This window comes from Loxodonta africana, chromosome 13, assembly GCF_030014295.1.
Source record: "Loxodonta africana isolate mLoxAfr1 chromosome 13, mLoxAfr1.hap2, whole genome shotgun sequence".
Classification (NCBI taxonomy): domain Eukaryota; kingdom Metazoa; phylum Chordata; class Mammalia; order Proboscidea; family Elephantidae; genus Loxodonta; species Loxodonta africana.
This window is the reverse complement of record NC_087354.1, coordinates 72,416,512-72,430,044: the sequence shown is the minus strand read 5'-3', so window position 1 is coordinate 72,430,044 and position 13,533 is coordinate 72,416,512. Positions and strand designations below refer to the sequence as shown.

At 35.2% G+C, this 13,533-nt stretch overlaps 1 protein-coding gene across 7 annotated transcripts in view; it reads left to right on the top strand.

The window, feature by feature from the left end:
* The window catches only part of LRBA (LPS responsive beige-like anchor protein), a 766,566-nt gene that overhangs the window by 569,915 nt on the left and 183,118 nt on the right, over nt 1-13,533 (top strand). For all 7 annotated transcript variants that reach the window (XM_010597205.3, XM_064267558.1, XM_064267557.1 and 4 more), the window contains 2 exons: nt 9,623-9,763; nt 10,779-10,898. In XM_010597205.3, coding sequence (XP_010595507.2) covers nt 9,623-9,763; nt 10,779-10,898 — 261 coding nt within the window. The remainder of the gene's footprint in view (nt 1-9,622; nt 9,764-10,778; nt 10,899-13,533) is intronic.

The following is a 13,533-nucleotide window of genomic DNA, read 5'->3' as shown; positions in this document are numbered from 1 at the left end:
ACTGCATAAAAAAAGAGCTGGTAACAACACTTATGAATTTGAACCTGATCGTTCCTCAATCTGAGTCCATCTCTCAGGCGATATATTGAATGGGATTCTTTGTTGCTTCTTCTTTTTAACCTCAAACTTAATTTTATTGCCTCTTGGTGGTGTTTGTATTATTATGTGAAGGCATTTTTTTTTAGTTATAAAGGAAAGTTAGAAATCTATAAACCAAACAAAGCATTTGTTTTATGTTTTTGAATTTCATACATTTTGTTTCTTTCTATTTTATGTTACAGACACAAGCCCAAAGTCATGTCCAGCTGTTGCATGCAGTGGTTAGGGCCACCTTTTCTAAATCTGAACTCACAGGCTGATGTCTGGTCTCTTCTAAATATTGTTTAGCATTGTCCCCCAATCAGATGACTAAATTTAACCACTTTCACCAGCTATAACTGATACTATCATAGAAGAAAAGTGTAATAAAAATTTTCACGTATTTTTTTTTTATCATAGAAGAAAGTGTAATAAAAATTTTCACGTATACCAAAAAAAAAAAAAAAAAGTTGCTGTCGAGTCAAATTCAACTCATGGAGACCTTATAGGACAGACTAGACCTGCCCCAAAGAGTTTCCAAGGAGCAGCTGGTAGATTTCAGCTGCTCACCTTTTGGTTAGCAGCTGTAGTTATTAACAACTGCGCCACCAGGGCTCCTTTCATCTATAAAAGGGGTAAAATAATGTGTTCTTTATATCGATGACCATCCTAGAGTATCGTCTTACATAAGTAAGGGAAATTATAGGTAGTACCTATGAAATCTAATGGACACTTATTTTTTTTTACTATTTCCTCAGCAGTTATGCTGCCCCAGTTTTGTCTGGCCAGAGTATTTCATGTGTCCACTGTCTTGACTACCTTGACTACCTTCTCACCATTAGGGAGTACCAAAGGGGCCGGACTATTTTAGCAGTGCACTTCTTTTTGGTATAAGTGCTTCTGCTTGGAGATTGTCTTAGAGGTTGAGTATCATTGACCCTTGTTTACCAAGAGTGGACTTCATTTGGCAATATGACTGCTGTGAACTCTTGGTCATTTGCCTATCAGGGCTCACATTGCTAGAAATCAACTCCAAAAGCTGTAGGAACATTTAGGAGCTCTGTGTATGACCCATGGCTCCTCTTGAACTATGAGAATTATTAGAGTCTCTTCTAATACAGTTGTTGAATTTTAGAGATTATCTCAGTAAATTGATTCCAATTGCCCCCATTGCTCCTGAGCACCACCACATACCTCCGGTTATACCTGCACAACAATATTTTATCTCCTTGTTTGATATTTGAAGTTCATTAATGATTTTTAAATGCCTTACAGTTTAGAATCTTGTCTTATATTGACTTTTTAAGCTTTATCATGAGCTTTTATTGTATATTTTGTCACTTTGTATCTTTTAGGTTATGATTTAATAACTTTTCAAAAAATCAATTAGTCCAAATAGAGAAGAAAATAACTGTTTTGTTCATCCTTACAGATCTTGAGTCCTCCTTCCTTTTATAATCATATTTTGTTGTAAGTCATATGTAATCATTGAGAAATTTCTTAGGTTTAAACTAAAAAGAATAAATGTACAGTTCCCCAGCTTAGGTTTGAGCTAAACAGACTAAATATAGTTTCCCAAATTGGAACTATTTTTGCTGTATTCCTCTGATTTTCAAAACATAAAGGGGTTTGAGTTTCAGAGGCTGAATGTCCCTCAAGTAATTTCTAATTTTGTTTGTTTAATGTATCTAGCTTATGCAAGCTAGAGGAACCTTCGTATTTGATTACCGATAACCCATTTTCGAAACCTATAGACGATTTATTTGATTTTAATGGTCTTAACTGGTTCTTTAAGTGGATAGATATACCTATCTGCAAATGGATGGGGTTTGTTATATCAGCATTGAGGCCTGTTCTGTGTTTATCATTTTCATAATTGCTTAAAACATTTTTTATCAGCTTTTCTTGGATTATTAGGACTGTTTCTTGGGTTCTTTCAGACATTTAACTCACTGCTGGCATTGGATTATCAGATTATTTTCATCAATTTATATGACTTTCTGAAACTCAGATAAAAACTCACAGGAAAAATCACTTAATACTAACCACAGTGGAACAATACAGACGTACGAAGGCAATGCTACTAAATCTATCAGTGTGAGCATTTGAAAATGATTTAAATTCTACATGGGCACAATAAGTAAAATGGAATACCTTTCTTTTCCCCAACATGTATTTGTTAAGTTGAAATGGTACAGTGGGTATATGTTTAATGCCACTTGCAAGAAAGTGTGTTTTCAAGGGATTAAAAACTGCTCTGGTACTTGAAAATAAAAGTGCTTATTTGTTAACTCTAAAAGCCGCAGTAGTATGTGAATGAAATTTTTTTCCTGACAATATTAAATAAAATCGAGAGCGTATGAAGATAAGTGCTAAACCATTTCAGCCACACATAGCATATGACAAAATACCCTGAAAGCCAAGGTTGAGTAAAAATGCTGATCAGGCTGTTTGTTATACTTGTCATTTAGATAAAAGGGCTGCTGCAACTGAAACAAAATAGTTACTGCCCCCTAACAGTGTCGGTGTTGCTTAAATGACAGGCCATCAGTTTATTTTCTTCACTGGAATGGGAGAGCAGCGGGGAGAAGGGCCAGTGGTGGAGACTCAGGAAACAAAATTCATTGGCTTCTTTAAAAAGGTTCAGCAACACACAGAATCAAAGGGTCTCTTTTGGTTTCATGGATATGGATGTACACATATAAAGGTTCAGAGCACGATAAGGCAATAAACTTTGGTGACAATACATATCTTTTTTTTCTTTTAAAAGCCATTTTTGTCAAGCACCTTTTGGGTGTGCCCAAGAAAAAAATCTGCATTTATTTTTCCCCCATTTGTGAAGCTTCCTCTAAGGTGTTGTCCACAGACATTATGTAGCAAGGAATTAAAATTTAAATAGCACTTAATTCAAAGCTGCTGTGGGAGGAATCTAATAATAACCTTACAAGGTCAGTAGCAATATTTTCATTAATCCACATAATTCATCCTACAACCAAGATCATTCTAGGACTTGCTAGTTAGAGTTGGCTTTGAGCCCTGCTTCTGCCTCTGGGTAGGTGGCGTTGGTAATGACTTAGCTTCACCCATACTTATTCCCCTCCCCCGCCGACTAAACTGGGGATGGTTAACAGATGTGTACATTGTGTAAGTTGTTGTGAAGATAATGCGATAATTTATGTAAGACTCTTAAAACCTTCACTTATATTAGCATCCAATAAGTAGTGATATTGTCATCTGATAGAGTGGCCCCTTAATCTACATGCCATCGTTATTTCCTGGTAGCTTCCCAAACCAAATCAAGAATGACCATCTTTTATGATGTAACATTTCCTGATAGTTCATCCCCTCTCATCCCTTGAATTTGACGTGCTTTGCTTAATCTGTTAATGTAGGTCAGATAACACTTAATTAACAGTATTCTTTCCTTTAACCTGTTACTTTTATAGCATAGACTTTAAAAGAGCATTGAGTTCAAGCATCTTGTTGTTTTCTTTGCTAGTGTTTGGCCCTCGCTGTGCAGTGGCTTTCTTTTAATATCTATATGCCTACCCTGCTTCCAATGGTTAAGAGCTCAGCTGCTAAGTGAAAGGTCGGCTCCTTGGGAACCCTGTGGGTCGCCATGAGTCAAAATCGACTCGATGGCAACAGGCGGACTTGACGCTACTTCCAGGGAAGAATAAAGTAAGCTTATCCCCCTCTGTGTGCACACAATCTTTTAAATGCTGGAGGGCAGGTTTGGTGGCACAGTGGTTAAGAGCTCAGCTGCTAACCAAAAGGTCAGCAGTTTGAATCTACCTACCGCTCCTTGAAAACCAATGGGACAGTAGTGTTCTCTACTGTAGGGTCGCTATGAGTCAGAATCGACTCGATGGCAATGGGTTCGGTTTTTGGTTTACTACAGATTTTTTTCAATAGTCATGGAATTAAAATTTGCTTCCAATTTCCCAGTCTTATCACGTGAAGATGACATTTCCGACAATTTTCACCTAGTTATCAAGATCTTTAACAGAGTTGTAAAGTAGTCCTGCTCTTTGGTCTTCTTTTCCCGAACCTTTTTCACTTTTGGCATCTCTTCTCCGCTGCTGCTCGGGGCACCTACAACATGTGCCTTCAGGAAGTGCAGCACTGTAGCCTTTCCACGGGCCCTATTCTGAGTCCTGTTGTCCAGAATTACCTTTTTGTTTAACCGTCTTCTCTTCTGCTCCTCACTCCCAGATATTAGTATTTAATGATTTTCCTAAGAAAGCATTTTACATAATGGTGTGAAAAACTCTCTTTCAAGACTTTTGGATTTTAAAAGAAAAGTTTGGTTAACTCAATCAAATTTCTTCGATGTATAATTTTTGAGATTACTTGCCAATTTCTTTTAAATTTCTCACCCTCAGTAATGTTAGCCTGGGCCAGCAGTTTTTAACCTCAATTCTGAAAGGTTGGCACAAATTATACCAGGTCATATATAAATTTCAGTAATGAAGAAGGGATTGTGGTGATGGTAACAACGCTAATACCAGCTCCAGTTACTGAAAGACTCCCTAGTGGTGTAAGGGTTAAAGCTCTTGGCTGCTGAGGAAAGAAAACCCTTTGGGGCAGTTCAGCTCTGTCACAGGGGGTCACTGAGTTGAAATCTACTCCCAACACTACCACCTAACAGCAACAACACTTACTGAGGACTTTCCTCGTGCCAGGAGCTCTTCTAAGCTCTTTACACGTATTAGTCTTTTAAATCAATCTATTGAATAAAGATAATATTTTAAAAAATGGAGTTCATAGGAAACTAGGAAGTTGTGAAATTAGAAAAGCAATTTGTTACACAAAAGTTTTTGATGGGTAATACAGCCCAAAGGTGGGGTTTTGAGTACTGGGTTTGAGTCTCCTAGGTTTATACTGATTTTGAGCAGGGTTACTTATGATACTTCATTTCTTATCTTTAAATAGTTATCTGTCTCACATATTTATTGTAAGAATGTATAATAATGTTTTATAAATTGAAAAATTTAAGCTTGAGGTATTATTCTTAATTCTTAAATAGATAATTTCAGATAAATGTTCTTAAAATTTTTAAAAAGAAAGAGAAAATTTGGAATTAATATCAACATTGTAAAAGCCATTTCTTTTTATAGCTTTTACCTGTGATTAAGTGAAATATTTTATTTACATTTAAAGGGGTATGTGAACCTGAAACCATTCTTTTTTTTTTTTTTTAATTTTTATTGTGCTTTAAGTGCAAGCTTACAAATCAGGTCAGTCTCTCACACAAAAACTTACATACACCTTGCTACATACTCCCAGTTGCTCTCCTCCTAATGAGACAGCCCGCTTCCTCCCTCCACTCTTTCTTTTTGTGTCCATTTCACCAGCTTCTAACCCCCTCCACCCTCCCATCTCCCCTCCAGGCAGTAGATGCCAACATAGTCTCAAGTGTCCTCCTGATCCAAGAAGCTCACTCCTCACCAGCATCCCTCTCCAACCCATTGTCCAGTCCAATCCCTGTCTGAAGAGTTGGCTTTGGGAATGGTTCCTGTCCTGGGCCAACAGAAGGTCTGGGGTGCGTGACCACCAGGGTCCTTCTAGTCTCAGTCAGACCATTAAGTCTGGTCTTTGTACAAGAATTTGGGGTCTGCATCCCATTGCTCTCCTGCTCCCTCAGGGGAGAAACCATTCTTTTTTTAATGTAGCAGAAAAGGATTGTTAATTATTTGACATTTCATATGCTTTTCACAGTAAAATTTGGAGGCCCCTGGGCTTTTAAAAAGTAATTTTGCTTTTAATTACATTTTTGAGGTTGGGTAATTCAGTCGATTGGGACTACTACATTGTACTTTTAACCTTCTTACAGACAGTGTACAGTAGTTATATATTTTTATGATCTACTTTGCCACTAAAAGATTGTGATGTTTACATTCTTTCCAAACAGACTATAGTAATTCCATCATGCTTATTTGATTGCTTTTTAAAAAAAATTCTTGGTGAAATAACCTGAATAATAATTATTATTGTTCCTAATGACTTACTGTATGCCTGCCATTGAGCTGGGCTCTTTACATACAATATTTTTGTTTCTCTAATAGTTAACAAAATTAATTCTCAGAGAAGGTAATAGAAAAAAAAAGTTGTTTTTTATTGTAACACTCCTAAAAAACATTCAAAAAGTTTTACTTTGCATATCGTGTTTTGAAAGGCATCATTCTTATCTCTGAAACAGAACACCTATCTCACTACCACAATTGTTACTCTTGCTATTTGTGAGATTTTTCAAATTTCCTATGTACAATAACTTTTTTACTATTAATACCATTTTCAAGAGTTTTCTTTATTTTGTCTCTTCCTGCGTTGATCTAAGTTCTTATTTTAAATTTGTTTTTAGGTAATGCTTCTGTTAATAGTCTTGAGACTAATTTTTAAAACATTCTATTCTAATTATTTGAACCAAAGTTGTGATTCAGGTTTCTTTTTTCTTTTTTGGTAGATTGAAAAATCTTACTTAATTTTATTTGTCAGCTTTTTGTAGTGTTTAACATTATTTTTCTATATTCCACGGCTGTCTGTGTTTGCCTGGTTATGAACTTGAATTCCACTATTTTTATACTCTCTAATCAATAATTATATTCTATTGATTTTTTTTCTGAATAAGTTATGACCATTTTGTAATGACCAGTATTTTGTTTCTCTTCATCCTTTAATCAGTTTGCTGATTAAATAAAAAAAAAGTACTCTGTCAAGCTTCTCCAGTTAGATTGTACAGAGAGCTTTATGTGGGATGATAGTGCTAAGGATCTCCCTGAACTGGCTCGCAATTGTTTTTTTGTAATATACTGTGTAAGTAAGAGAAGCCATCAGCATTTACTTTTAGTTCTTTCGCAGAGATGAATAAACATCTTGAAATGCTGATTTAGACAATGTTTTAAAAATGCGATGATGCACTTCAGTATGTAATGGACTCTTGCTTAGTTAAATGTTTTGCAGCGTTGTAACATAGTTGGATTCAGCTCATCTTTTAAAGCAGTTGTCAGAAAAATATGGGCCAGCATGGTAGAATGTATTAGCTCAATACATTGTCTCCATTTTGTTATGAAGCTGCTGAGGAAGCTATGATATACAGCGCTGTCATTACAGATCTATTGTTAGGACGGTTCCACAGCCTTCTTTGCACTGCCATTAATTTATAGCAGTAAACAATATGTAGCCCTCCAACTGCAGCAAAGCAGAATCTTTTAATGAGGTGGATGTTATTACCACAATAAATCAGTGCTTTCGCGTAATGTATAATTCAATGTGTGTATTCCCACTGTAACTTCTCTGAGTAAGCTGATAGTGTATCATTGTCATTGCACAGCTCCACTAGTCTTTTTTTTTTTTTTTTCAAAAACCTTCTTTTATTTGGGGACTTCTTTTTTATATGCTTGCAAATTAATGTGGCATGTCTTGATAGCTGTCCTGTAGCAGGCTTCAGAAACCAACTGTAACAATAACAGCCAGAATCAATACTGTGGTTCTACCTATATGGATCTCTGCAAGATGCCATTTTTTCAGATGCTAGTGAAATCAATCCTAATTGGTTTTAGCATTATATTCAAGAAACGTGATTTTATAACTATTGATTTTGGGGGATACTCATTTGGAGAGTAATAAAAATAAAAATAGGAGCAGATAAAGTGAATACTTAGTATGCAGAAAAATGTTACAAAAGGGGGCATTGATTCTATTTTTAATTCGTATAATTTGTCTTCCAGTGATTTTATTTCTTCCTTCTTTCCTTTTCCATGGCTCAGTCTTCAGGGACAACAACTAAAATACATTTAAAGGCATTTCAAATTGGTTCTGTAACAAACAAAGAATTCTTGAAGTCCTCTTCTTAACTGGCATAAATTTAGTCAATCGATATAATTCTTTTGTACAGAAACTGATGCTTTAAAAGTGGCATTTTAAATTAGTATATGTGACACTGATTTAAACTAGTAATCAACCAAAGATTTTTAAAAATCTGCTTATAAAGTAAAAATGGCTTAAAAATAAAATAAGGTTGATTAGAACCAAGCTTTTGAAAGAGAATAGTACCAAAGGTAAATAGTATTTGTGAAAAAATAGCTAACAAGAAGGATAGCTGTAATGATAAATTTAAAATGTTGCTTAAGATCGCATATTTGTATGGAAAGTACATTGCTTCATTTCAATAGAATATGTTAGAATACATCAGTTTTAAACCAATATTTTAAATTATTTAGTTTAAAATTTCCACCTTAAGGGTGATATTTTCTTTTCCCCTGATCTTTTTTTTTTTTTTCTCTTATAAATAAAGAATGATTAACTCACAGTTCCTTATAAAAGATACAAAGCAGAAGGCTGGTGCTCTAAATCTCATTAAGGGAAGTAATTTTACATGTTGTGTTTTTTCCCACTGAATTGGTCCTTTATTTTGAATAAAGAATAGAGATTCCCTAGGATCAGAATGTTTTAAGAGCTGTTCTTAACCTTATTTGAGCACTAGCCTCTCTGAGAATCTTAAGAAAACTCTGCTTCTTCCTTAAGGAAACGTACCTATACATAATCATACAAAGTTGTATGTACCATTTAATTGAGTTTATGTACCCCCTGAATACCTGCAGCAGCAACAGCAAAAGCAACAATGATACCAATGTTTATTGAGCTCTTATTCTATGCTAAACAATGTGTTTGGGGCCTCACTGGCATTATTTTATTCAAGTCTTACCCCAATTCTAAAAGATCATGTTAAAAATAGTAATTAGAATTCACTGAATGTTTGACATATGCCAGGCACGATTTGTAGGACTTCACATGTTCTGAATCATTTTATCTTCCAAAACAGCCTTCTGACTGGCTACTCTTATTATCCCAGTAAGCCCAGGCTCTTTACCACTTTACTATACTGCTCTTTGGACCATGTCTGTAATGTATTGTTTTTAAATATAAACTCAAAATCTGTCTACTATTCATTTTATGGTTTCGATATTTCATGTAGGTATATTTTTATCCTAGTTTCATTAATACTAGTAGAATTTCTAATACTAGTAGAAATTTCTAGTTACATTTTAATCTCTTTTTTATACAATTTCCTGCTTGCACTCCTCATTCCTCCCCTAAGTTTGTTCCAGCATCTTCTCAGAACCCCTGTTAAGTCAGTCCTTCAGCTTCAAGGTCTGTTTTTGGTTGTTGCTTCTTAATAAACTAAACAGAACTTTAGAGGTGCTTTCCAGAGTACATTCACTTCATGTAATTGTCTTTATGAATATGCTTGTTATGAACCGATTAAAGACCTATGTTCAGCTGAAGGTAGACTTACTGAGAAATGACAGATTTCTCTATTCCTTACTTATATGTGTATGCTTACACCAGCTTTGAAAAATAAATTTGTTTTCCCATCCACTCTCTGAATATAACATTGTGTTTTAACTTAAATAGTATGTGTTTATTTAATATATGCTAATATCACCTGCTAATAAGGTAACATTTGAAGAGAGGAAAAGATAAAGGATGATTACATTTATATGTGTTCTTGTTTTTCCTTTTCCCTCTACCCCATTGCCAGCCAATCGGAGCTTTGAATCCAAAAAGGGCAGCATTCTTCGCAGAGCGTTATGAATCGTGGGAAGATGACCAAGTTCCAAAGTTCCACTACGGTACTCATTACTCAACTGCAAGTTTTGTTCTTGCCTGGCTGTTAAGAATAGTAAGTTCAGTTTGAATAATAAGCCGTGACTAAGTAAATTCAATGTTATGGAGAGTATGTAATGATTAAAAATCATCAGCATCTTTTTTGAAAACTAAAAAGAATTTTTAAATGACTGAGGCTTTAATTATATTCCATTTTGTATATATTTTATAGCATATTAGTATAAAATTGCATTTAAAATGTTTCACCTGGAATTGTGCGAATTATTTTCTTAAATTTGGCTCTGCAAATGGGAGCTATCTTACAAGATTCTAAATTGTTGTTTAGGTTATTTTCGAATGTAGTCTGTTAAATAAGAACTAAATAGATGGATATATTTTGGAAACTTTAATTGCACCAAATGGAATAAGGTATGTCTGTAGGTAACACTGAGGCTGCCACGTATCGATAATATATTGGTTAAACAAGAAGTGTTTCTGTAAAATTGAAAGGTGATTTGTCTACTAGAAAGTAATTTCTTTGGGAAAGCATTAGCAGCACATCATTAATTAAAGCTTGTTAGAAGGGTACAGGCAGGCATAAATCCTAGAAGTAATTTATAGTGCTTAGCTAATTTCAAGCAATTATCCACTAATATGTGTTTAAGTGTTCTTTAACTAAGAGGAGGCTTTTAAATCTTCCAAACATTTTTCTTTTCTTAATCATAAATTAAATATTGAGCCATAACAATAGGAAAATTACATAGTGGACTATTTCCCTGTACTGTGAAGAAAATACAGTCTAATTTATGTCTGAATGTTACTAATAAATTCTTCTTGGAAAGGAAGAAAGTCTGAAGAAAATGTTGCAAATACCAAATTTTGGAAATATTTATAAATACTTCTGAAATAACGAAATAATGTAAGAACATTATTGTAATCATTTAGATATAATTCCCATTTGATACCTAGTATATATTTATTACTGGCTAAAACATATTAGTCATTAAAATATTTAGATATAAAGATTTATTAAAAACCATGTTCTTATACGTGAGGGAACATACGAATTTTTCTAATTGCTTAATTTTTAGGAACCCTTTACCACTTATTTCCTAAATTTGCAAGGAGGGAAATTTGATCATGCAGACAGAACTTTTTCATCAGTTTCCAGAGCTTGGAGAAACAGTCAGCGTGACACATCTGATATCAAGGTACAGAAATGTTTCATTTTACAATTATTATTGCCAGTGTATTCCTTGTTGAATTGAATGTTGAATATATGTCTCCTGCAGTGCAGCCCTGTTTTTACTAAAGGTAAGCCTCGGAGGATGAGGCCTTAATTAAATGGCCAAGAACCACTCTACAGAATTTCTCTCTTTCTCTATCTCCTTTTTCATTGTAGCTTGGTTTTTTTGTTTCCCCTTGAAATCTTTTTTTTTAAGGAAAAATAATGAATTTGGATGTCCTCCACGTGAGGCAGCATACTCAATGGCATTCTAAACTTAATGAATAAAATTATTGAAGTCAGAAAAATACTATGGGGAAAATCTTAAACCAATGTATTTAGATATTCTATGTCTCTGTTCTTAAGGTTATCATCTTTCACCTGCTGCTGGCCCTAACTATACCCTTAACTTTGTTTGGTATAGAATTGCTTTTGTGAGGAAAAATAAGAGCTCTACTCCTGTCTATATGCATGTTTATTACTGTAAAAGGCCAAAAACTTTTGCATAGTAGCTAATATAATCTTTACTAGACTTTTGTTTCTACCTTCAAAAGTACAGTATTTTATTTTCTTGACATAAAATACTACAAGGTACTGTGCTAGATGCTGTTTAGTATGATGAAACATACCTGTGATTGTAAAGTTCCTTATGATCTCATAAAGAAATATGACTTACACACAAATAATTATAACATGGGAGGAAATAATAAGTGCCATGTGAGAGATTTTAGAGTTCAAAGGAACAACTGTTAAATTACTAATGTGAAGGAGCCTGGTGGTGCAGTGGTTAAGAGCTCGGCAGCTAACCAAAAGGTCAGCAGTTCAAATCCACCAGCTGCTCCTTACAAACCCTACGAGGCAGTTCTATTCAGTCCTATAGGGTCGATATGAGTCAGAATCAACTCACCGGCAATAAATTTGTTTTTTTAAGGAACTATAGGGTACTTTTAAAAAATTTCAATATAATGATAATTCCACCTTTCATTTATGTGTTGCACTAACCAGGGGGCAAGGTGGGCGAATTGCACCTTCATTGCTAACTGCGTCATCATGCATTCAATTCCCAAAGTATGAAAATAGATCAAGTCTTACCTTCCCACTTCTCCAGTCTCATCACCAACCACTCATGTGACACACTCTCTCTTGAACCCTAGCCACCCAGAGCTAGGTCAGAGCTCACAAGTTAGGTGGACACCTTTCACACCAGTTGCTCATGGATCATTTCTCAGACCCTAGCCACCCAGAAGTAGGTCAGAGCTCACACATGAGAATGACACCTCTTGCAGAAAGACAGGTAGATGCCGGCTCCTACTGACTCTCACTGCCCCCATGGGTTTGTTAATTCACTCGAATGATTCACAGAACTACACCATACATATGGTTACAGCTTTAGTTCAACCAAAAAGGATACAAATGAAGGGACACATAGAGCGAGTTTAGGGAGGGTCACAATGTGGAGCATCCATGTCCTAAAGAGGGACACACTACCCTCTTCAGTCCATGGTCACCATCAAGGAAGCTCCTCTGAGCCTCCGTGTTCAGGGCTCTTATCAGCCTTACCACATGGTCATGATAAAAAAAAAAAAAAGCTAAACCCATTGCTGTCAAGTCGATTCTGACTGATAGTGACCCTATAGGACAGAGTAGAACTCCCCCATAGGGTTTCCAAGGAGCACCTGGTGTATTTGAACTACGAGCCTTTTGGTTAGCAATCAAACTAGGGTCATGATAGATTACATCATACTTCACGAGGCTTAGTCAGCTTCTAGCTCCCAAGTGGTCCCTGTTGGTCTGGTCAGCCCCCACTCACTCACCTCAGGTGTTGGTATGGCTACAAAAGAACTGAGAACAAAGACCAAATTCCTTCTGCAAGATTTCATCATACCTTGCATGTGTGATACTTCCCAGTCTACAAAATGTGTTCATGTACTTTCTTATTGTATAGCACAACATTGCTTATATCAAAGATACTTTATTGAAAAAAATTCCATCATATGCAGAAAAGCAATTTTTGGGGCATCTGTCAGGATGTTTTGATCTCATAAATAATGTACTCTGAAATACTTTTGAAATTGTATATCATACTTTTAAGAATCATCAATAGATAACCTTGAAATGGACAACTAGATAAAAGTGAATAAGAATAGCTAACAGATTTAATAATTGGCCTTGAATTCCACCTCTAATCTCAAAGCTATTTAATTCTTTAACTCTTTCAGGCAGTAATAAGATATATAGAGACATGAAAACATTGATAAGCCTGACTTCTCATTATCAAATTGGAGACTTGTAAAATTTTTTTTTTTTTACTTTCACATTCCTTCATTTGTTAAGCATCTCATGACCAAGTTATAACCTTATACTGAATTAAGTTTGGTACGAGATGTGGAAACAGAAACCAGGTCATGAATTTAAGGGTTATTTTTTCCTGCCCTGTAATAGAGATAGTGAATGTCTTCACCTTTCTAATCTATTAGTAGTAGACATTCCTCCTGAATGTTCTGGTAGACAGGGACTATGTATGCTAGATCCTCGGAGTGTTCTCTCCTTTTTCTAATTTCAGCCTTTTTCTCCCACGAGTCTTTAATTAGCAGTTATCTGGTTCCGTTTTCCCAAACACG